The sequence below is a fragment of the Hemibagrus wyckioides genome, linkage group LG11 (assembly GCF_019097595.1).
Source record: "Hemibagrus wyckioides isolate EC202008001 linkage group LG11, SWU_Hwy_1.0, whole genome shotgun sequence".
Lineage (NCBI taxonomy): Eukaryota > Metazoa > Chordata > Actinopteri > Siluriformes > Bagridae > Hemibagrus > Hemibagrus wyckioides.
This window is the reverse complement of record NC_080720.1, coordinates 13,900,730-13,924,272: the sequence shown is the minus strand read 5'-3', so window position 1 is coordinate 13,924,272 and position 23,543 is coordinate 13,900,730. Positions and strand designations below refer to the sequence as shown.

At 38.7% G+C, this 23,543-nt stretch overlaps 1 protein-coding gene across 15 annotated transcripts in view; it reads right to left on the bottom strand.

Moving 5' to 3' along the window:
• Positions 1-23,543, bottom strand: part of dlg1a (discs large MAGUK scaffold protein 1a) — a 125,943-nt gene that overhangs the window by 83,881 nt on the left and 18,519 nt on the right. The window contains exon 1 of one of the 15 annotated variants that reach the window (XM_058401963.1): positions 9,572-10,143. The exons of 12 other annotated variants lie outside the window; for them this stretch is intronic. In XM_058401963.1, the coding sequence (XP_058257946.1) occupies positions 9,572-9,673 (102 nt within the window). In that variant the 5' untranslated portion in view covers positions 9,674-10,143. Of the gene's footprint in view, positions 1-9,571; positions 10,144-23,543 lie in introns of those variants that run through there. 2 more of the 15 variants (XM_058401961.1, XM_058401967.1) reach the window with 2 other exon arrangements.

Sequence of the window (23,543 nt, the reverse complement as noted above, 5' to 3'; positions counted from 1 at the left end):
TAAATCTTAGGAAACACACACACACACTCATATCTTTACCATTGTTTCAGTGAGAACAAAACACCGTACATTAATATAATTTTAACTATAATAATAATGTTGATGATTGGTAAGAGCCACAATGATTTAGTGGTTAGCATGTTAGCCTCGCAGCTCAGGGTTGCCAGTTCAATTTCTAGCTCCACCCTGTGGCTGTAGAGTTTGGATGTTCTTCCTGTGCTTCAGACGTTTTCTCCGGTACTCTGGTTTCCTTTCCAAGTCCCAAGCCACGGGTTGTAGGCTGACTCCCATCTCTAAATTGTCTATAGTGTGTGAGTGTGTGTGTGATTGTGCCCTGCATACCCCCCACCTTTCCCCAAGTACTCTGGGATAAACTCCAGTTTCCCCATGACCCTGTGTAGGATGAGCAGCACAAAAAATGGATGGATGATGATGATGTTCTGCTTCCAAAAGACTCATGATGAAAGTTCAATGCTGTATAAATCTAATGATTAATGAATGATCCTGCTTCCAAAAGCTCATCAGTTTCACTTGTCAAGCTATAATTGTTTCTAGAGTGATCATCCTGACCAGTCTCATTAACTCCAGATGAGTGAATCATGGAATTCTTGTGATCTAGTGTGTTCCAATACACTGCATGGCAGGTTTTGATCACAGTATGAACCGAAATATATTTGTCCATATTGCTGAGCCTTGCTGAGTTTAAAGCCGACAGTCAGTGAGCGTGATTTTCGGTGCTACCTTCATGAAAGGGACATGCGTTCCCCCCCTTCTGTCCTCGTGTGTGCACGTGTTACATCACTAGCTCTGGGCAGCATAATGTTCAGCAACATCACACACATCTATGGGATCTCCCTTGAACTGAGCAGCTGAGGAGCAAAGAGTTAAAAAGTGACCAGCGTAATGAGTTATGTGTAAATAATGATTGAGAATTCAGTGAGGTTCTTAATCTCTATAGAAAAAAAGATTATTAGACGACTGTTTACACTGTTAATCAAATACAGAAATCTGAATGGTAAAAATGCCAATAATGCAATGCTTATTGATATTTTATGAAATTACCACCAGCTGAATAATGTAGATGTCCCTTATCAGGCATAAGTTCAGTTGCCATGAGTGTTTCTGACTTCACAGGAAATAAAACACTATCTAATTTTACTGTACCATCTCTGCTAGTCTTATCTCCACACCCTGCCAGATAAGGAGCCATTGCTAAATGAGCAACTTTTTCAACAATTACTTCTGAAAAAAAAAAAAAAACAGAGTAAACGCTGAATGCCATAGTCCCATTTAATTCATCGAGTAGTTTAATCACTTAATTACAAATCCTGAACATAGAAAATGACTTATTTGAATTATCAGATTCCTCACCAGCCCAGAGAACAATACTTACATTCAATAAAGAAAGTTTTAACTGAAGAAAAACAACTTTAAAAATGATGTTTAAATGAAACCTGAAACAGTAATTCAACATTTTGCCTATTTCTTTATAGTCACAAAGATCATTAGTAAAACAGCATCCTGCCTACATGCTTATCTGCAGAGTATCCAAGGCAAAATGAACTGGGCAGAGCTGACACTTCTATGCCAAGACTTGTGCGTGGGCAAAAGCAGGAAACGAAAGACCTTGGACACCAGCTGGGCAATTGAAAGAGCAGGGCACAGGTGGACAAAGTCAGTGCAATGTTGTGTTGTTCTGTATTTTCTCTTCATTTTGCTTTTTGTTCTTATCGCTGAGCCATTTATGTCCCTCGCTCTCAAGGGTGGAGGACATCCAATAAAGAGGCCTCAGGCCTGTAAGGAAGTCTTCAAGCAGATCTTGTGTACCTCACCAATCCTCTTCAGACCTCTTGTCCAGGTGGATGCCTCTTCTGTAGAAACTGGGGCTGTCCTTGCTCAGGGCAAAGAGGGATTACTGATGCCAGTATTGAAACCAAATAGAAAGCTCCTTCCAAGAGTGACTCAGGACTCCACTATAACAAAAGCAGTGTCTGGTCAGTGTTAGCTTGCATTGCTACTTGTTTGGCTGAGACAAACCATTGTGCCTTGATCTAGATCCAGACCATGACAGATTTACACAAACTGTCCAGAACATTATCATATTAAAATGTCTCAGTTCTGTATTGTTATTTGTGCCTCAGCATATCTCTCCATATGTGACTAGTACTGCAGAGATATAAAGTATTTCCTGTTACTACAATATCAACAACAACTCAGAATTTGTGTGAGTGATGCAGGTAATTATTACAGCCCATAACCAGTACAAAACAGTACATAAAAATGACAGTCATGGTAGCTCAATAGCATGCAGCAACACATCTCCTGCATCCCAAATCCCATCCTAAGCTTGCTGGCTACTCTAAATTGTGTGAATGAGTACATGCATGGTGCCCTGCGATGTACTGGTGACTCATCCAGTGTGTATTCCTGCCTGCTTCCTGGGATAAGCTCCGGATCTACTGCAACCCTGACTAAAGATATTGAAATGAAATAAACCAATAAAAAGGCAACACACTAAAACCTGAAAAGCGTTAATGATCAGGACCAACACTAGCTTTTGCCAATCATCAGATGAAGACAAGACTTTCCATCACAGCATCATCGTTCAGATCATCAGCATCACCTGTAAAGTCTGCCAGGAAGCTGAGGGTAGTGACTATCTGACCTTCATAGACAACTCTCCCAGTTCTCAGGTTTCTCCTGTCAGGATAAACATCTCAATGTCTAGTGCAAGCATATGCCTTTTTATGACTACATTATAGGCATATAATCACTAGTGACTATCTTTCCTGTCTGTTTCTGATAACTGCGTATAGTCTGTATGCTCCGTCTTGCTTTAAGCTGTACATAATGCGAAATGTTCCTCATCTTTATTTCCGGTGCTTAAACTGTTCCACCTACAAGTCCTTTATCTTGCAACTGAAATTGCACTGATATTTCTTCTGTGCCTTACTATTTGATATAATGATGTTACTCAGAGTTGTATATTGCACAATATTGCAATTCTCTCCTCACCATATATTACTGATTTAAAGTTGCGTGATATTTATCTTGTAGCTTTTGCCGTTTCACCTAAATTTCCTCTCTCTTAACTCCTGTAATTATCTTGTACTATTCCTAAAACAGAAACATTCATAAAGCCCTTGCTGTGAAGTTTACTCATTATCACTACATGCCCGGATTGCGCTTTTCTTACTTGTAAGTTACTCTGCATTACTGCCATTAATAACTTCCAATATATACAAAACAATTCAGGAATTATGGGGGTGAAGCACACCTGTAGTTCAGGATCGGCTGTGTCAGTTGTCTGTGGCATAACAGAGAAATATCTATTGTCTATCTATGGTGGAAGACTGACATGATTCCTCCTTCATGACAGGTATCTTACACTTCAGAACTAACCCTTAACCCACTCTGCTCCAAAGGTGCTGTATCATGTCTAACCCTGTGCTCAAACCCCTGTTTCCTGACAATCTGAGATATATGGGGAAACTCGGAAATCACACAAGTGTACAAAAATTTAAATAAATAAATAAATAAATAAATAAATAATTAATTAAATAATTAATTAATTAAATAATTAAATATTTATATACAAAAATTAATCTTGAATTATCTTTCAGAGCAATATTTCTAAATACTTGTATTTAATTTTACCATATTTTCTTTTATTTCTGTTTTTATTTAATTTTATGAATTATAATGAGCCCTAATTTGGACAGGCATGCTAATATTTGCTTGATTACTTGCCTGATTAATGATAAATTAAAATGCGTAATCCAAAACAGGATTGCTTAATAATCCACTTGTTGTTACGCCTCAAAAAACTTTCTTTTTGCTTGTTTCTCACACTATTGCATGCCTCAATAAAGTTACATTTCCAAAAATGGAAATATAACAATGAATCTTACAAAGAAATTGTACTTCAGCTATGTTTACCCTACTTCCTTTAGATACTCTACTGTACTCAGTGTAACCAGCGGAGCCTACCTTCTGTCATTTCTGCAGCTGTTCAGAAAAAACTAACTGCTTTGTTGTCTAAAAAATGCATTTACTAAAGATGCCCGCTTGTCAGGTGGGAATGTTAAACAAAAATTGCTGGACAAGAGAAGGATCAAATAAACAACACATACAACTGTATTTCATACTTCAATCAGCACAGTGGACATTAATGGATTAATCCAGTGACCGTTAGATGCCAGGCAGAAAGACAGAGAAAATTAAGCTCCTAAATGAGAAATGCCACAAATTACCTCACGCTCAGCAGAAAGCAGGTCTATGAAGCACTGCTAACTCAGAGAGCAGCCTCAGAGACATGCAGTAACAGACTACTGTGTCTTCGCTCTGCCAGTCTGGAGGGATTACCAGCAGCTGCTCCACAGCTCATTATGGAGAAACGACGAGAAGAAAAGAGCAGCTTGCGTCGTCGAAAACAGGCAGGCAAGGATTAAAAACTTAATGGGCTGACACTGGCAGATTAGACGGCATAAGAGTTTATTTCAATTAATTTCCAACACTTCTTATGTTGCTGGTCAAGTCGCTCAAATCAAGCCAAATTTAAATGGCTTTCTACTATTAAGATTCTGTTGCTCAATTTTGGTGACCTGCACAATGCAAAATGTTATTGTCAATGTAGATTAAAAGTAGTGTTGAAGCAATAAGTAAAATCAATGCTCAAGTCGAAAAACAGTTTCTTACACAAATGCAAGTACACATTCAAGATTTATTTCTTATCATCAACTGCCCCATTTTAGTGATTCTGTGCCTCAGATTCCAGTTTTTGGCTGACAGGAGTGGAACCTGATGTGGTCTTCTGCTGTTGGAGTCCATCCGCATCAATGGAAATGGTAGCTCAGTGGTTAAGGTGTTGGACTACTGATAGGGAGGTAGTGAATGTGAAGGACCACCGAGCTGCCACTGCTGGGCCCTTGAGCAATGCCCTTAACTCTCACCTGCTCAATTGTATAAATGTAAATCATCTGAATAAGAGAGTCTGACAAATGCTGTACATGTTTAGTGTTCTAAGATGCTTTTCAGCTCACCACAGATGTTAAGAGTGTTTATCTGAGTTACTGTATCTTTCCAGGAACAAGTCTGGTTATTCTCAATAAGGCATTTCCACCAACAGAACTGTTCTTACTTGATGTTATTTGCTTTTCACACCATCTCTAGAGGCTGTTGTGTGTGAAAATCCCATGCACTGGACAACAACCATGCCATGGTCAGAATCACTGACATCACAATTTTCCCCCTTTCTCATGGTTGATTGTGAACTTTACCCAAAGCTGCTGGCTGCATGATTTTATTCATTGTGCTGCTGCCACACGATTGGCTGATTAAGTAAATGCATGAATGATTAGGTGTACAGGAGTTCCTAATAAAGTATACTGCATTTTGTATTCACTATTTAGGTGAAAGATTTTCTGCAGATGTTTATACAGACATTCGATTAACAATGGAAGTTCAAAGACATTTATTTAAGAAGTCTCCAGTGTCAGCACTTGGTATGGGTTCCACCATAGGAAACTCTTCAGAACCGAGAACCGAGATTTTTAGTCTTCTTAACTTAAAAAAACAAAAAGGAAATTACTTTTTACAGCTGTTATAACAAGTGATAACAGGGATCTAGCTTGTTTTCCAGACATATCATGACATTAAATGTAACTAAAAAAAAACTGATAAAAAAAATTATGACATGTCATTCTTTAATAAATAATCTCTGTGGTATAAGAGGAATAAAACACTTTAAGATGTACTGCTATTGAAGAAGAATAAATTCACTTTTGACAAAGCTACCCAGTCACACTACCGCCTTAATTGATTCTTCTCCTCTAACAGAATGTTTTATTCTTTACATATTATTGAATTACCACCAACACACAGTAGAGAGATCAGATCCGCTGCCTATTTGCTGTTGGCAAGCTATGCTTAAGCTATAGCCACATAAAAAGGCAAATACCAGTGAGAATATTATACTTACTGCAACATTTTATTGTCTAAGTTTTAAAGTTTTGCAACAATCATTACCAATAAAAAATATCATACAGGTGATTACTACCTATGCAAGCTTGCTGGAGAAACACAGATTTTCTAGTGAAAGAGTGTGAACACAGCATTCAAAACAAACTGAATGTATGTCTGATTAACTTGAAAATGTATTTAACGTGAATTACCGTTTTTCTACAAATGAGGCTAGTTCAGGTAGCGGGTGATGTACAGCGGAATAATCAGCAACTTTGGTTTACTCCAGTCCAGCAAACAAACAGGTCAAGAGCTTTGTAAGATGAATTTGAATGAAGTAGATCACTAGAAGCTTGCTCTGGTTTGTATTTTACATCGGTAGATGTTACAGTGGACTTAAGATTCCTCACCCTGTTATGCTTCCAAGCACTGGGTTAGAAATCATGATCTAGATGTCTAATAGATGTCTAAACTAACTCAATGCAGCCCCTAGATGAATGAGTTTCGACCGATGAACCAAGTTAAAGTGTGAAAGATGCAGTTAAAATGTATCCTGAAATTAGACTTTACTCATATTCTCAGAGATAAGCAAATCAGTAGCCTGGAACAAGCAGATTTCTTGTCTGGGATATTAGTATTCAGCATAGTGACAGTCATACTGATAGCCATGTGGGCTTAACAAGCAGGAACAACAAGCCTTATTAACTTCCCCAAAACAAATGGTTTAGGTTCAAATTTAATGTGAATTTATCACATGTAGTCTTTTCAGAATCAAGGAAATGCAGGTACATGAAAACACTGCCAAACCTGAGCAAACACCAAGTCATTTCTTTCTCTTAGTCTGTATTAACACACTTAGCTAGATAACTAATGCTCCTGTATTACATTATGTTAGCCATTACTTTTTAACTTAGTCGGCTTCCTTAAAATTAAAACATTGGATTTGACACCACACTGGAGCTCCCACTTAACCAGTAGGCAAGCTAATGAATTTATAGCATGTCCAAAGCCCCTGCTTTTTCTGTACATCAGAAACACTGAGCTGCAGAGAAATTAACTTCTTCACACTTCACAGTGGGACTGTAACTTTGGCTCACACACCCACACTCCACCTCTACACACTAATAAACTACAAACCATAAGACAGGACATCAACTTACAGCCTGCCTTTGGCAAAGGAAATGATGAAAATGAAATAGGTATGTGGTTTAATATGTACACTCACTGGCCACTTTAATAGGAACACCCGTTTACCTGATTAATTGTGGAATTATCCACTAAACATCCATTCATATGGCAGCAGCAGAAGACAGGCAGCAGTAGTTCAGTTGAACTGATTGAACTGATTGTTCAAATCCCAGCACTGCCAAGTTGCTAGGCTCTTAACTCTCAATTGCTCATTCTATTAATAAGATAAATGTAAGTCGCTCTGGAAAACAGTCTGCCAAATGCTATAAATGTAAATTTTATGGCACAATGCATAAAAGCAGGCAGATGCTGGTCAAAAGCTTCACTTAAATAAAGTTCACTCTGTGATCTCTGTGACTTTGACAGTAGCTTGACTGCTGGTGACAGACAGGCTGATTTGAGTATTTTAGAAACCATTGATTTCCTGGGATTTTCACACACAACAGTTTCTAGACTTGACACAGAAAAGCATCTCAGAAAGCTCAACACAACAAAGATAGACAGGCTACAATAGCTAGGATCTACATCAGGTTCCTCATAGCCAAGAACAGGAGTCAGGGGCTACAGAGGGCACAAGTTCACTAAAACCGAACCAAAAAAAAAAAAATCCCACGAGGTTTGACGTATTGTGTGTTCTGAGATTATAATCTGATTACATAAATGAGCAGATGTACAGGTGTTCCTTTAAAAGTGGCTAGTGAGAGAACACGCATGCATTCAGAAACTTTACAGCTTATTTCTTATAGATCACTTCCATGTTCTCACCTTGTGCAAGGATGAAACATGATATCCTTTACGATGAGCTCATGCTATTTCCTGACGTTCATTACAGCAAAATGGCTGCATCTGGTTCAATAATCCTTATTTCACAACATATGTATATCTAAAAAGCTATAGTAGTTCCCTAAAGCAATACTGTTGATTAATTAAAAAAAACTTTCACAAGCTTGCGATACTGACTGAAGAGAGATTGCTGAATGATCCTATTTTAAACATGACCATGACTTCCACCTTTCTTCAGCATTAGATTATTAGCTTATTGAAATGTTTTACCTGTATCTGAAAAACATGTGCTGACATATTTATTTATTTATTCATTTATTTATTCAGATCTTAACTGTGTTTAGATTTGGCAAGATGCACTCCATTACTAAGAACTTAGTCTTAGTCTAGTTTTTATATTGAGTTGAATGCAGAATCACATGAAAGAGACGTCTATGTCTTTACAATAATAAATATCAGTGGTTTCAGTTTTGAGGAAAACAACTGGCATTGTCATTTTTGAAATGATCTTGACAGGATCTTTGCTAGTCTATGCTAGTCCTGATGCTTGCTATCACAAATCAACTGATTAATTTACAATGCTGCCAAAAAAGCTGCATTTGTTGTCAATATCCTACATCATCATGCATAAAAAACTGTTTTTAGTTAACAAACTGCCTGAATTTTAACTTTGCTTTTATTACTGTTTTAACTTTTTTATGAGGCTTTTTTGCTCATAAAGCCTAATATTTTTTCTTGTTAACAGATCTTAAATAATCTTAAATAAACTCTGATGAACTTTGCCACAAATTTATTAAAATAAAACATTCTAGCTCTAGTTTCTTTAGTTCTTGGTGCTTCCTCAGGAGCAATGGACGTATACTAATATAGGCAGATCTTCACAAAGACATGCAGGATGAAGTCTGTAATGTCAGACAGAGATGATAAAAAGCAAGACAACTATCTTCACATCCAATTTGTGCAAAGAAATAATTCAGACACAGGCTGGGATACCCAGAGGACTAGGCAGTTATGTAACTACAGTAACTTGCCCTCCTCTTTTCGAACAAGCTTGGGAAGACTACAACAAAGCCGACACAGATAATAGTTAAAGTCTTAATATTGTCATGATTCATGACAGGACATTTTGCACGTGACTTCTGGCAAACATGGCTGCATCAACAACAATCAACAGGATTTTTTTCACCAAACAAGCATGACTTCTGTCCCAGAGCAGGAAAAGGAAAAAAACAGAAATGAAACACATATATGCATGGTTTACTCCAGGCAGCAAGTGTTGCAGAGTGCCTCGAGCATAGCTGATGGAAAGAGAACAACGCTACGGGCTGTCACATCTGTCAGAAATCATCTGAAGCTTTTCATTTAGCCGTAAGGATGTTAGAAATACGGGAGCAGAGCTTCAGTGCTTAAATTTGCTCTTATATTAAAATATTAAACACTCCTGAGAATAATCTGAATGTGCTCATTTCAAAGCCTTGCAAGATTTATTCCGTCACCTCCATGATCCTGAGTATGACAGAATAATTTACAAGTCGAACTTCAGGAAGGAAAGGAACGAACTAAGCCTGCTTTATGACAGATTTATTAACAGTGGTGATGCACAGCTTCAGGAAAAAAAAACACTGCTTTTTCTCCCTACCTTGCATCCGAACATGAGCGAGATGGTGCTGTTGGTGCATGCTACTTTGCAGTGGCACAACATTGGCGAAACGCAATCCAAGTTCTTGATGCTGGGAGACATGCTCTCCGTGCCCGGGCTACTTCGATCGGTCAGCGATCGAACAGGTCCCTGGCGTGTGCTTCCTCGCACGCTGCCCGCTGACTGATCCTGGCACGCACCGTCATCTCTCGGCTCAGTGCGCGCCAGCCTCTGTGCGCTCAGTGGACTCGCGGAGAGAGTGGCTGAGCGGGGAGCTCCGGAGCAGCCATGCTGCCTGTGGAGAGCCCTGCGCTGGGAGGGCTGATGATGGAAAGAGGGGGGAGGAGAAGAAGGATTAGAGGCGAGGCGAGGCAAGGCTGGGCTGAGTGGGACGATCCGCTTCAGAGCTGAATATGAAGAGCAGCCTCTGCCATGCTTTACTCTCAGCTGAGAGATGGAGGGGGGATCGCCACTCTCCTGCCACTGACTGTCCAAACAAGGCACAGGCAATAAAATACAGAGGCAGAGAAAAAGAGAGAGAAGAAAGAGGAGGGGCAAGCTGATGCATCGTGGGGCTTAACAGGAAGAATTCAAACAACTCAGGAGTCTTTCATTGGACAGCCCAAGAGGAAAAGTGGAGTATTCCTGGTTGAGCCACAGGGTATGACTATTTACCTGCTTTAATTTCGAGGACAGAAAAGAAAAGAGGACATTATAGATATTAGTTGAGTGCTTGAAAAGTTGGGCTGTGTCCTCTGGTATAGGCTAATAAATCCAAGCTGAATGCTGATGTGAGGAAAGCAGCAGATGAGACACAGAAAGGTATTTAAACCTCTGAGGAATCGGTGCAAAAGGTGACAGCATTAATTTATAATTTACAGGAGCAATAGTGTGCCTTCAGCAATCTGCAGAGTCAGGAGACTCGGGGACTGGAAGCTGTGTAGCACAATGTACAGAGGTGAAGTGAACAGAATGAGCTTTAACAGCTAAATCTGCTGATGGACCAAATTTTACTGGCAAAAAATCTCAACCTCAACATTTGCTCGTGTTTATGTACAGGCAGCACAAATGTACACCTTCTTCTAATGAACACAGGTGTAATAGTGTGACTATATTATGCAATAAGTAGCAAAAATAACACAAACACTAACAAAATAACTAACACACATAGTCTGTTACATAAATACAGAAGTTATATCGTCCAGAAGTTTTATCATATGTGTGCTGGTCAGGGGAAAAAATGTCAAATGCCACTGTGGCTGAAAAAAAATTAAATAATGAAAATGTTTTATTAAGGCTAATTTTTCACCCTGTCTTGGCTACCTGACTGTATAGAATATATTGCGTAAATTACCTAATAAAACGGCAGTAATAATAAAATGTGACAGTGATGAAAAATGTTGCGAGTGACTTACCTCAGATGATGAGCAAAAGATTGATGTAGAGATTAATCAAACTTATTTAATCAAACTTAATTTTTTATATTTTGCAGAAGGATGCCTTCTTGTTTGTCTTTTATCGACACAAATCTAGCCAAGTGTGATGAGTGATCACCTTTCCATCTCAAAATAGCATACTATATAGTCAATATTGACTAAAATGTTAATATGTCAACCAGACTAAATGTGTTTGGTTGACATGGAAAAGGCATGACCCTGTCCCTTGTAGGTTCCTGTGGAGAGCGTTCTCCAGGAGTATGTGGTGCCATACCTGTTACTATTAGCCATTTGGTTCCTGTATTACCAGAGGGAGAGTCTGGTCTCTTTTACCAGACTTGTTCTCAATGCACCAGAGCTGCCCTTTTTTTTTTTACCTGATTCTGTTCACGATTTGCATAGGCAGTCCAGGGGCGGACAGAGTCTGGTAAGATGACCTCAGGATCGCATCTTTGTTATTTGCTGTAAGAATGAGGTCATGGATATATGGGCTCAGCCTCGAAGATAGAGTAAGAAGCTTTGACTTTTGGGGGAAGCTCAAAGTAGAGTCACCACTCAGCCAGCTGAGATGGGTATCCCTGTGGAGAAGCTGGAGAAGGTCACTAAGGAGAAGGAAGAGGTCATCTCTGCTTAGATTGCTGCCACCGGACCCAAATAAGTGGGAGAAAATGAATGGATGGATGGATGGATGGATGGCCTGCTTTCTTTACTGTTGATGCTGTGAGTTGCCATGTTGATTTGATCTTGATGTCACTTACTAAACTTAAGGTTGAGGAGACCATCCTGAGTTTCTGAGTAAGAATTCCAAGTTGAGGGACATTTCCTTTTTTAGAGATTGAAATGAGTTACCAGTTTTAGTCACATGCAGCATAAGTGTCATTTCTGTATAAACACACAAACAAATCATGGTATTATAAAATTCTATCTGTGTTAAGAATGAATGGAAGACGGTGAATGTGAAATGCGGACATTAAAAGTGGGCCTCAGACGAGAAATAATAATCAGAGGAGTATTTTAAGTATCATGTAAACAAATAGTGCTGCTTCTTAGCAGTACCCACAAGCCTTTAGGTACACAAGTCATGCTTTTTTTTGCTCTAAATCTTAGCATTGGCTACTTATACTTATATCTTGATATCCTGGTCTTGATCTCCAGGCAGTATCAATGAGCTGCTATTGTATATACTGTACAACGTCTGACTTGACATATATACAGAACTTTACTTCTGTTTAGAGTTTTACAAGTCAGTAAAGATTCTAATGACTGAGTAATAAGAAATAATTTCCATCAGTCGCCAACAGACTTGAGAAATAATCTGTTTAAAACACATAAAACACATGACAATATATAAAGCAATAAAGCAACGGATAAAGTGATGTAGGTGTTTTTAAGCACAGGACATAGCTGAAAATACTGTACCACAGCTGAAAGTTACATAGAGATGCTGAAACATGGCCTGTATATCTGGTATACTAATTTTGTAAAAGTTTAAATAGAAAATGCTGTACTTCATGAAACGTGAGCCTTAAACCTTGCTGCTGTTCACTGTTGCAGCACTGTTTTGTGCAGCCTTGTGCTCAGCACTTTTTATAAAGAAACAATGAATTCTCCTGTGTGTTTTCGTATGTGTGTGTGTGTGTATGTGTAGGCTGATGCTAATCACTCTGAGGAGCAGCTGAAGGAGCATGCTGTGATTTTATCTAGATCATAAAGTGCTGAATGCTCATGATGGTATTAGAAATTCAGAGATTCAGCGACATGTGAGACAAAAAGGAAGCGCACATGAACCGAAATCCTCTCTTGTGGGACTGATATTTCCATTCACTGGGGTTTTTTTCCCCTTTAATTTGTTCTTGAGTTGCTTCTGCAATTTTATGATTGGGTCTTTTCTGATAGCATGAGACATTATTTTTCAAACTTTTTTAAAGAAGCTATTAATAAAGAAAACCCGTAAGAAAATTCCTCATGTGGCACCCATGTATTATATTTCGAGCTGTCAGGTAATAAAAAAAAAACAATCCAGAAATTCCATATAGTAAAATGATACAAAACAGACAGCAAAAGTTTTGACAGACAATGTTCAATTTATCCCTGCACAAATTATGCCAACATAGAAACTTTACCGTGTTAAAACAAGTACTGTCACTACACAGTATATGCCATGGTTAGAGAAATATTCCATTCAGAGTCATATAAATTTATTTCAATCATTCAGTGCAGACACACACTTATTCACAACTAGGGCAGCTTTACAGATAGCAATCTGCCATATATCATTTTGAGTGGTGAGAGAAAACCCATGAAGACACGGGAAGAATATATGAAACTCCACATTAATCCAAGCCCAGGATGAAACAAAGGACCCTGGAGCTGGAAGGTGCCCGCCGTACCACACACAGGATAGCACACACATACAAGCATTCTTATAAATAAAATACGCAATAACTACAATATAATCCAAACATCTCCAATATTGAGAACTGCAACAAAAAAACCTATAAAGAATTTATAAACTTGAGAGTTTTCTGAGTGGGGCTCTGAATGCTAACTACATGTTTTAATATTTCATATGAATTGACCCATGTGAATTCTTACAGCTTTGCAGCCACGTGATTTTGCTGATTTACTACAGCCTTGAGACTGAGCAACTTCCTCATGATAAACGATGCTGCAGTCTAAAATGTCAAACCTGCTCTGCTGAAGAACATCGAATGTTCAATTTCATTCCAATGATTTTCCATTGAAATAATGTACACACTTTTAAGAATATCGGCATATTTTAATTGTGTAAACACCTTCATACTACGAGCAAAATAATATGCTCGGTCGCCTAAATGAATACAGTCAAACAAAGATTTACAGTGATATGAATTTCTTGACAGGTTTTCCTCACTTTACCTGCCGAATAAAACCCCAGAAATTCAGTTTATATCATGAACCAGTAAATGCTGGGAGTCACTGTGTGCCAGTTTTTAGCTAACTCTATTCATCTTGAACAGATATTTTGATATAAATGACATGTTACAAAATGGTTTCTAAATACATTAAGCACCTATTTTTGCTGGAAGCTCACATACCAACTGCTCTCACTTCCTAACTGCAAGATTCAGCTAAATTCTGTCCTCGTAAAATGCGCAACATCATGTCCTTCATGTGCAGCCGCATCATGAATACAGTGACGTCAGTAACCTGGTAGTATTGTTGTACGTCTATTCTAATCAAGTCTATTCTCAGGATTCCTAATCACAATACTGAATATCTGAATATTTACTGTGCTTCAGCTTTTATAATTAATTGTAATGATGCAATATAATTCACTTTCTTGTGTCGGCTCGGGGAGTATTTCATTGCCACTGACGCGCCTGCTTTGCTCACTAACTCTACATACAGCTTTCTGGTATGAAATATATACATACACACAGGTCAAGAGCACAAATTAGCAATGCTCACTTCAAAGATCAGAATTAAGAAAAAGTGCGATCTCTATGATTTTGGCATGGATGTTGTAACCATGAATGTTAAGTAAGCAGAAAAGCATCTGAGAATGCACAAGACATCAAACCTTGAGGTGGATGAGCTACAACAGCAGAAGACCACAGCAGGTTTCATTCCTTTCGGCCAAGAACAAGAATCTGAGGCTATCGTGTTTATAGACTCACTGAAAGACTGAAGGTGATTTTTTTTTTCTAATTAAATAACTGCATGCATGTGCGGGCGTATTGGTGTTGTTCTTACAGTAGACGGGGTATGTGTACGTGTATATGTGTGTGTAGTTTTAGAGAGAGAGGATGATATTGAGCAGTATGTTTCAGTGGCTTACATTAAATAAAATAGGTACCAGACACACAGAGACCAATGTAAAACACACTAAAGTGGCACAGAAGCTTCAGGAAAAAACAAGATCTGAAAAATTCTGTAATGTAACACTGGAAACCATTTGTAACAATCCACTGGTCTGGTTATTAACCTCAAGGGTAGACCATCTGCTAGTGGAGAGCAAAAAAAGGCTTCACAACAGCATGAAGCTCTATGGGGAGGATTTAGCATTAGAAAGCAATCTGAAAACAATTTGCAAGGGCAGAACGTCCCAACTGCTCTGCTGTGTGCTCTGCCTTTTTAGAACCGGTAAAACATAGTTTCTGGGACTTTAGCCTAAATAATATGCAAAAGTCCTCTGCTGCACAGATTAAAGCTGCTCCGTCTACTTAGAAACACATATAATCTGCTAATATGGTCTACTAAAAATACATCGCATGCAGTGTCACTGGCCCGTGGTTGAGTGAATGTTTGGCTTCCACCAGATTAGCACTTGACTGTGTGTCTCGAGGGATTCAGAGCCCTTTCAGGCTCTCATTAAGATTGACAGCTCATCCTACTGCTTAGGGCCTTTCAGTCACAGGTAGGTCTGATCACACTCAGAGACATGCAGGTGGAAAATGTGCAATTGCTCTATAGCAGCATTTTCACACTAAAATCTCATTAAAAAATTATTTATTAACAGAGGGCACCTCAAGGTTGGACATGCATTGTAGGTTTATTGGCAACTCTAATATTGTCTGTAGTGTGTGAATGAGTGTGAGTTTCATTGTGCCCTGTGATGAACGGGAACCCCCTGTCTTGTGCCCCGAGTCCCATGGGATAGACTCCAGACTCCCCAAGACTCTGTGTAGGATAAACAACACCTAAAATGGATGGAGGGATTGGTGGATTTTTTTTTCTTATCCTAGCATTTGTCCCACACAGGGTCCACTGTTTTTAGCAGATCCTTTTCAACCCACGTGATTTGGCACAGGTTTTACGCCGGATGCCCTTCCTGTCGCAACCCTCCCATTTTTTTTCTGGGCTTGGGACCGGCACTGAGAGTTAACTCTTCAGTGGCTGGGTTGGCGAACCCGGGCAGCAGCAATGAGAGCATGGGAGCCTGCCGCTGGACCACCAGGAGGCCCAGGATGGCTGGATTATTTAATAACTATTATTGTGCTTCCTGCAAGAATCGTTCAAGCCAGTAAAGCTACCTGTGTTGAGGTATCAACATCATGTACAAAATTATTTGCCTTGTTTTATGAACAGTTTCCAGGACACCTTCTTCTAGACATGTGCATCCAGACCCAAGATCCCATGAGACCCAGTAAAAAAGGCTCTGGAGGAGGTGTTTGTTTCTCTCTTTCTCCTTTTTTTACTTTTATGTAAACAGAGCAAGCGGTTGAGTATGAATTTAGCAGAACAATAAATAGGCCATGTTCGTTAAGGTGAGAGTGTACTTGATTCTCACAGGGCTTGCTCTAAGCATTTATGGAGTTCCTTCTATCATCATTAGTAACAGTAATATCCTGTATATCAGCGTCAGTTTTGTTTTTATGACTAATTTGTTTACAGTGTGTGTTTATCACAAGCTGGTAGGTTAAAAATACAACTGCAGGATCGAGCCGAGATAGTATTCCAGGCAGAAGTGGGATGTTAAAAAATCCCACTCTAATCAATCTCTGATCAATATGAGGTCACTGTGAAGCTAGACTGTAGTGGTGTATGCCTATTTTAGCTGATTACCCACGGTGCTTATTGTGTCAACAGCATTTGTAGCAGTTCAGTGAGTTCCAATATGTCGTGTTGTAGTCCTGTGGCTATGAGCTGTACACAGTTTGGAAAGTCCTCTCCAGGACGGTACGATATTGAGAAAAGGTATGATGATGATGATGATGATGTTCCTTGTAATGCACTGAAACAGTGTACCTGTGAAGTGTCACCATTAAAGATCAACCTACATTCATTTTAACACAATTTTAAAGACAATAGGAAACTTAAATGGAACAAAAAAGCTCCTATATTAGGCTTGGAATGATATACAAAAACCTAGTATGTTAATTATACAACACACACTGCAGAACCTGCTAGAATATACATACTCACTAAACATAAAATTACATATGAAAAAGTGTGTGTGTGTGTGTGTGTGTGGTCTCTATGCCACTCTCACATGGATAAATTCCTTGGACTTGTCTTTCTGACTCGATTCTCTCTCAGCAATCAAGGATGCTACATCTTGACCCAGACACACTGTTGCACTTTGGGACAGGCCACTGTGACAGCTCTGTGATTAGAGCTAAACATGGGACACTCACTTTACCCACAATGCACAGAGAACATCCTGGAGCTGCTTTTGATGTGAAAGGAGAGGAACTCCCCTCAGTGGTCAAAATGAGAAACTCAGTAATACTTATCTCTCACACAAGCTGCTGTTTTACTAAAAGACTGTGAATCTCAGTGGACACTGATTGACTGATCTGATATTTTATATTCCACATGTACCAGTGTCCGTCACACTCTAGACTTCTTGCAGACCTAAATTTGGGGTGTGATGTTTGACATTTTGAGAAATTTGTATGAGACACATCGCTGGCATTGGATTACTGTCACAGGCTTGTCAGGACGTCTTATAGCAGCTCAGGAACATTATATTATATGGCATTTAATCAATTATCTTTAAAAAAAAAAAAAATCTTGTGCATTATGGCTTCAATGGAGCATTCATCTTTATCAATTTGTAAATTGTTTCAACAAAAAATGGAAAATTCTTGTCAGAAAAAAATGTTTTTCCTGTACAATTTTTTAAAATGATTTCCTAAATTCTGCTCCTACAACTAACCAAACAAAACAATCCAGCAGGGGAAAAAACCCTTGCTTAGTCTTATTCTAGAAATATTTGATGGTTTCTAGTAGTTGTTTTTATTTAGTTGCTTTGTTTCTATGCTGTCTTTGAATTTTAAATGAATAAACTAATAAATTATTACATTATGGTCTGTAAATCAGTGGTCTGTTCAGTCAGATTTGGGCTCCCTTACCAGAAGTCCAAACTGTAATATGAATCAAATTCATCATTTACAGATTAGCTTGTAATGCTTTCTTACTAGAAACTATGCTATTTCACAAAAATCATATTTATCTCAAAAAAGTTACTTTAAGGTCATTGATGGTTCACAATAATTGTGATTGTTAATTTCCAACAGTAATGTGGTCAGTTGTGTGTGTGTGTGTGTGTGCACGCTTGCAACAGACTGAACAGACTGCCCTGTATGCCTCGTTTGGTTATCTATTGCATGTGCGCCGCCTAGTGGTAAAAATGTAAATGCATTTCTAAGCATTTCTAAGTTACGCTACATCACCAGTACCATGAGGCACCAGGTACAAGTGCAGTTAAGAATATTAATTAGCATTATATATCATACACGTTGCCAGTATTCTGTCAATCTGAAAAAAAAAAAAAATAGAAATAAAAGCAAGGTTACTGGACAAGGATTTTTTTCTTACTGGCCTATAAAACTGACAACAAATTTGTTAGAATATTTCGAACAGGCATCCTAGAAGACATAACAGATGTGTGTCTGGTTTATGTATGTACATCTTAATAACATGGTTTGTATATCTGAGCACATTATGCAAATCCATACCTCAAGATAAGATATTTCCAAATTAAAGAAAATTTGAAAAGGAGCGAAAATTAAAAACAAAAATTGAAATAGGACAAAACTGAAAGATGCTTTCCGTGACGATTATTATGGAATACGACTAAAAGCATGACATCAGTGTTATCAAAAAAATAACCCAAGTGAAATAACAGGGGAATTAATCAGACACTGGATTTAAATTTGGAACACGATTCATTATAGTGTAAGAGCAGCTTTTTATTCGTTTTATTCGTCTTAAACCCCAAATATTTAGAATATTAAGAACATGGACAGAAACTGTGTGTTGAGCAGATAAGGAGATGGTCCAGTCAGTGTTACCTGATGAATATCAGCAACTGCTGTCAGGAGGAGTGTATTTTAATTTAGGGATGTCCAGTCTTTTCCATAAAGACCTGGGGTGAGTGCAGCTTTTCCTTCCAGCCAAGCAGAAGCTTCACCAAAGTCCAAGATCAACTAAATAAACAGGTGGAATCGGGTGTGGCTTTTGCGTGATTGGAATGAACATGCACAAACAGCCCTGTTTTATAGCTTTAGACTCATCTGTAATGCTTTAGTCAGCAGTGAATTTGTGAAGGGCAATGTCACTGAGATTCAGCTTTTGGGTAATGAGTGGGGTTACCTGCTGTGATTTATTGTATGATAAGAGGGCACTTCGGTCATCTAGATCATCTTCTGTGTGAAGACATGAAGATCTTAATGATGTATTTGGAAAGACATCTGCGCTCTCCCGGCTCTCTGGCACTTTGTTCCAGTTTTCCTCTCAGTACAGTAGATGGCAGCATTAAATCTTATTTAAACAGCCATTTGGAACCTGCTTTAAAAAATGCTCTCAAATGAAAAAAGAAATTTGGCGATTGTATTCCTAAGGCAGGATGGACAGTGATGTAAAGTCAGGTGTGGTGGAGATTAGTAACATTTAGAGATAGCCTCGACCTTCAGGTCAGCCTGAGACTCAAATATAAAGAAGCCATTTGACTGACGGCAGACGGTCGACCACAGACAGCCAACATGCAAGACTGTCTCATTAACTCACTTCTAACAGCAAACAAAAGCAAAACTCTTGAATAACATTTAACCACAAATTCTTTTTCAGTCCAGTATCTTGCTCCAAAAAGCTCTTTGTGGTTCACTGTTCAAAAGTTTGCTTTCTGTCAGAAACTGGAGCATTCTTGCCTTCAACATTCTGTAGATTGTGGCCAGAAAAGTGTGTCAGAGTGCACCCTGCATAACTAGATTCAGTCACTGTACACGCTCCTGACATAAAGCCGTGGCATGGATAACAATTTTAATTGATAATAGTACATTTTATTTGCATAGCACTTTTACCACAACCAAAATCTCTTAAATCACACAGAATCCACAGAATGTCCACCTTCTATTTCTATTGTACAGAATATTTCTCCTGCTTTCATCCACAATCTAAATGCAAGCTTTCAGTCTTGTGATTCTCAACAGCACACTGGAAGCAGGTAGAATCATGTTCTCCACCAAACACACAGAAATTGAAAGCAAAATTGTTTCTGTAATTGAAAGTGTTCACATACAATGGATTGTAAATTGTTATAGTCTGGTAAAGCACTAATCAAACTCACCCAAGCTCCTTACAGTTTTAAACATGTTTCTCCAAGAATGATTTACTTTTAGTGTAAAGAAATATTTAAAGTGATAAACTGATTAACTGCAACACCAATTTCTCGTGTTGGGTCTTCTGCAATTAAACGTAATGTGCTCAAATATTAAATAAAAGTCTGTTTAGATTTATTATTATATGTAGTTATTGCTCACAAAATAAACATGAGGAGCAACTCAGGTCCCAGGGACTTAAGTACATTCACAGCACTGTCACTGAACCTCATAGGAATTCTGTTATACAAAATGTTTAGACTGCAATTAATTTAGCACAGAGGTCAAGTTTAACATTTCTAAACACATCATTCATTGTAAAAGAAATACCTTACACACTGGATTGTGCTTGGACTGCATATTATTTTACTTGGACAAAAAGTGTCTACCAGTAGCAGACTGGCCAAATCCACGGCACACTAAATAAAACAGTAGACAGCAGTACCTTTGTTTATTACTGCAAAAATAGAGTCTGGGTGGACAACATGTTATTTTAAATGCTATAAGAATTTGTGCAGAAACTAGTCCAACTTTCCAGGCTTGTTAAAAATATGCCAACATTTGGCAAATTGCAGACCCAGACTTAGACAAGGCTTTGACTAAATTGTAGGTTGCTTCAGCATTCTGTATGGAACATGTTTTTTATTCCTTCACTGTCCACACTGATTAGCACACACCGCCTAATAACATAAATGTGCCATAAGAGACATTGAGCCAGTGTTTATGTCGTTGAAGTGGGAAAAGTGTGACCTATGGTGTGATAAGGCAGTATTTCAGCCCCAGCTGTTAGTATTTTATTAGATTAAAGCCTAGTACTGATGACATCCACTTCCGTGCCTGAGACACACAACGACAACTGGGCCCACTTCATTTGGATTGCAAGCATTTCCATAGATCATAAAATAGTTGGCACATATCTAAATAGCATATATATATATATATATATATATATATATATATATATATATATATATATATATATATATATATATATGCTATATATATATATATATATATCTTGGCCCAGTGCATGAGAGAATAGCAGTCAGTATTTGACTCCAGAACAAACTGGGAAAACAGTCGGCCTTGTATCCGCCCTGAGCGAACATTTAGCCACTGGCAATTATGCGAAACCATGACAAAGCAAGCAGACTTCAAGTTAAAATCAGTGCAGCGACAGACCAAATGTCTGTGTTGAATGATGAGTCTAGCTAGAATTTTACATAGTCTTTGTTTAGTTCGCTGCAAACTTTCTTTACAGATATTCACTTACATCTATGCATGCTCTCGCTGCAAAAACAGCTTACATAGTTTATTTCCCATTATTTCGAAAGTCCAAACTTCCCCGAAACATTTTGAAAAATTGCCAAAAATATTGCAGAGGCTTCAGTCAGTCTTACAAATGCTATATAATGATACTGGAAGACATAACTTCAATACATTTACTTATTATGAATTCGTTATGCTAATTTCATCCAGCTAACTAGCTGTTATTGTCAAGAAGCTTTTATTGTCATTTCAACCATATATAGCTGACTAGGACCAGTACTATATAAAACAACATAGAGCTACATAAAACAACACAGAGCCCAGGACTAAAAGTAAGCAGTGAGCAAACGTTTGATAGAAGAATGGACGGGAGAGCCGGCCGGCTAGGGTTTGTTTTTAGCCTTGCACAGACACCTGCCAGCTTGCCCCGCTTCCCCTCTCCCACCCACCAGCATCAGGCGACGCAAAGGCGTAGAGGCCTGGTCTTCACAGCAATTACATTTGCAACCATTGTAATAACACACTACTGTGCCCAAAAACAGATGCTATACACCCCTGTCTTAAGTAATCGCTTTATTCCAGTCAGGGCTCAAAACCTTTGCCAGGAAGGCAAGAAATACCCCCTGGATGGTATGCCAGTTCATCACACACATTCACACACTCATTCGCACCTAGGGAGTAATTTACCATATCCAATCCACCTGCTAGTATCTTGTTGGGAGGTTTAAGGAAACCAGAGAGCCAGGAGGAAAGCCAAGCGTACGATTCCACAGAGACAGCAACCCGAGCTGAGGACGAACTGGGGGACCCTGTGACCCTGTGTTCCAGAGTGTCACCCTAATACAGAGCAGCACACTGCAAACTGTCATGCAACTATTCTAACAGCAGACTGAGTAAAAATAAATATATGGGCAGACTGAAATAAGGTTTGTACACTGCAAGAGAAACTCACAACTCATAAAAACATGGTGTTGTTTTGTTGAGGAGCTAGAATAATCTGGTATATTCAAGACATTATTAATAATCTCTTCCCTGAAGATTCAACAACTCACTCATTTTTAGTAGCCTTTATCCACACATTTAACTAACTAACTAACTAACTACCTCATATTTTGGAGTTTTTAAGAAAATAAATCAATTGATCTTTCCAGTTAATCTCTATGCCGACGTTTACCATGTGTAAATGTCTTTTCCACCTTAGTTGTAGAATCTTACTAAGTATCTTTACAGTTACAACTGTCCATCTTGAATTAGGCTGATGAGCAGGATGAGTATTGGAATGATCCCCTGATACAGAGGAAGCATCTGGATGGTAGTGTGTCCTTTAAAGGGTGTGAATGTTTTGGTCCTGACCTGATTAAACACAGAACAGTGACACACGGTAAGCAGCTTTCCTTTGCTCCCCTACTAATAAAGAGATTGCTCCCGATCTACACTCTAGCGCAGACTGTAAGAGGAGATGACAGTTGCTTATGTGGAGCGTTGCTACCTGCTGAGAAACGAATAAGACAACAGGCACGACTTTGCCGATTGGCAGCCCGATATGGCACGCTTTCTTTAACGCAGCAGTTGGGTTTTAGGTAACTTTGTGCAAGCTCTTTTCCAGCATGCCAGAGACAGCAATAAGACTTAAAATAGAACGGGAACAATGGCCTGGAGCATACAACATGCTGACGTTCTGGCTCAGCACACTCACACTTGGACAGGTAATTAATTCCACTTGTGCCAGTGGGGTCACAGATAGTCGGATGGGCATCAGCCTCGGGAGAGACCACAGGTGTCTCATTAGATCAACTGGTGAAGAGTCTCAGCCTGTGGATTAAAGAGGATCTTGTGCACTCTGAGCTACATAAGATCCAGTATGATCGATTTGCAAATAAAAAAGGTTTTTTTTAAGATAGGCATGGCTCTGAAAATGGTGACGTTTGTGTTAAAAGGAAACAAATCTCCAAATCTACGACCTACTCAAACCCTCGCAGGTATTACAGTGACATGTCAATGCTCGCCTCACAACTGTGAGTCAGTGTCATTCTCTTGAGGTTAACAAGACAAAAAAGATGAAGAAAGAAAATTATGTTGCACAGAGACCAGAAAACAGTGCCCTCTGTCCTGAATACTTTCCCATGTCAGAAAGCTCTCAGGAACATCTTTACAGCTAACTGTCATGAATAAAGTTAAATA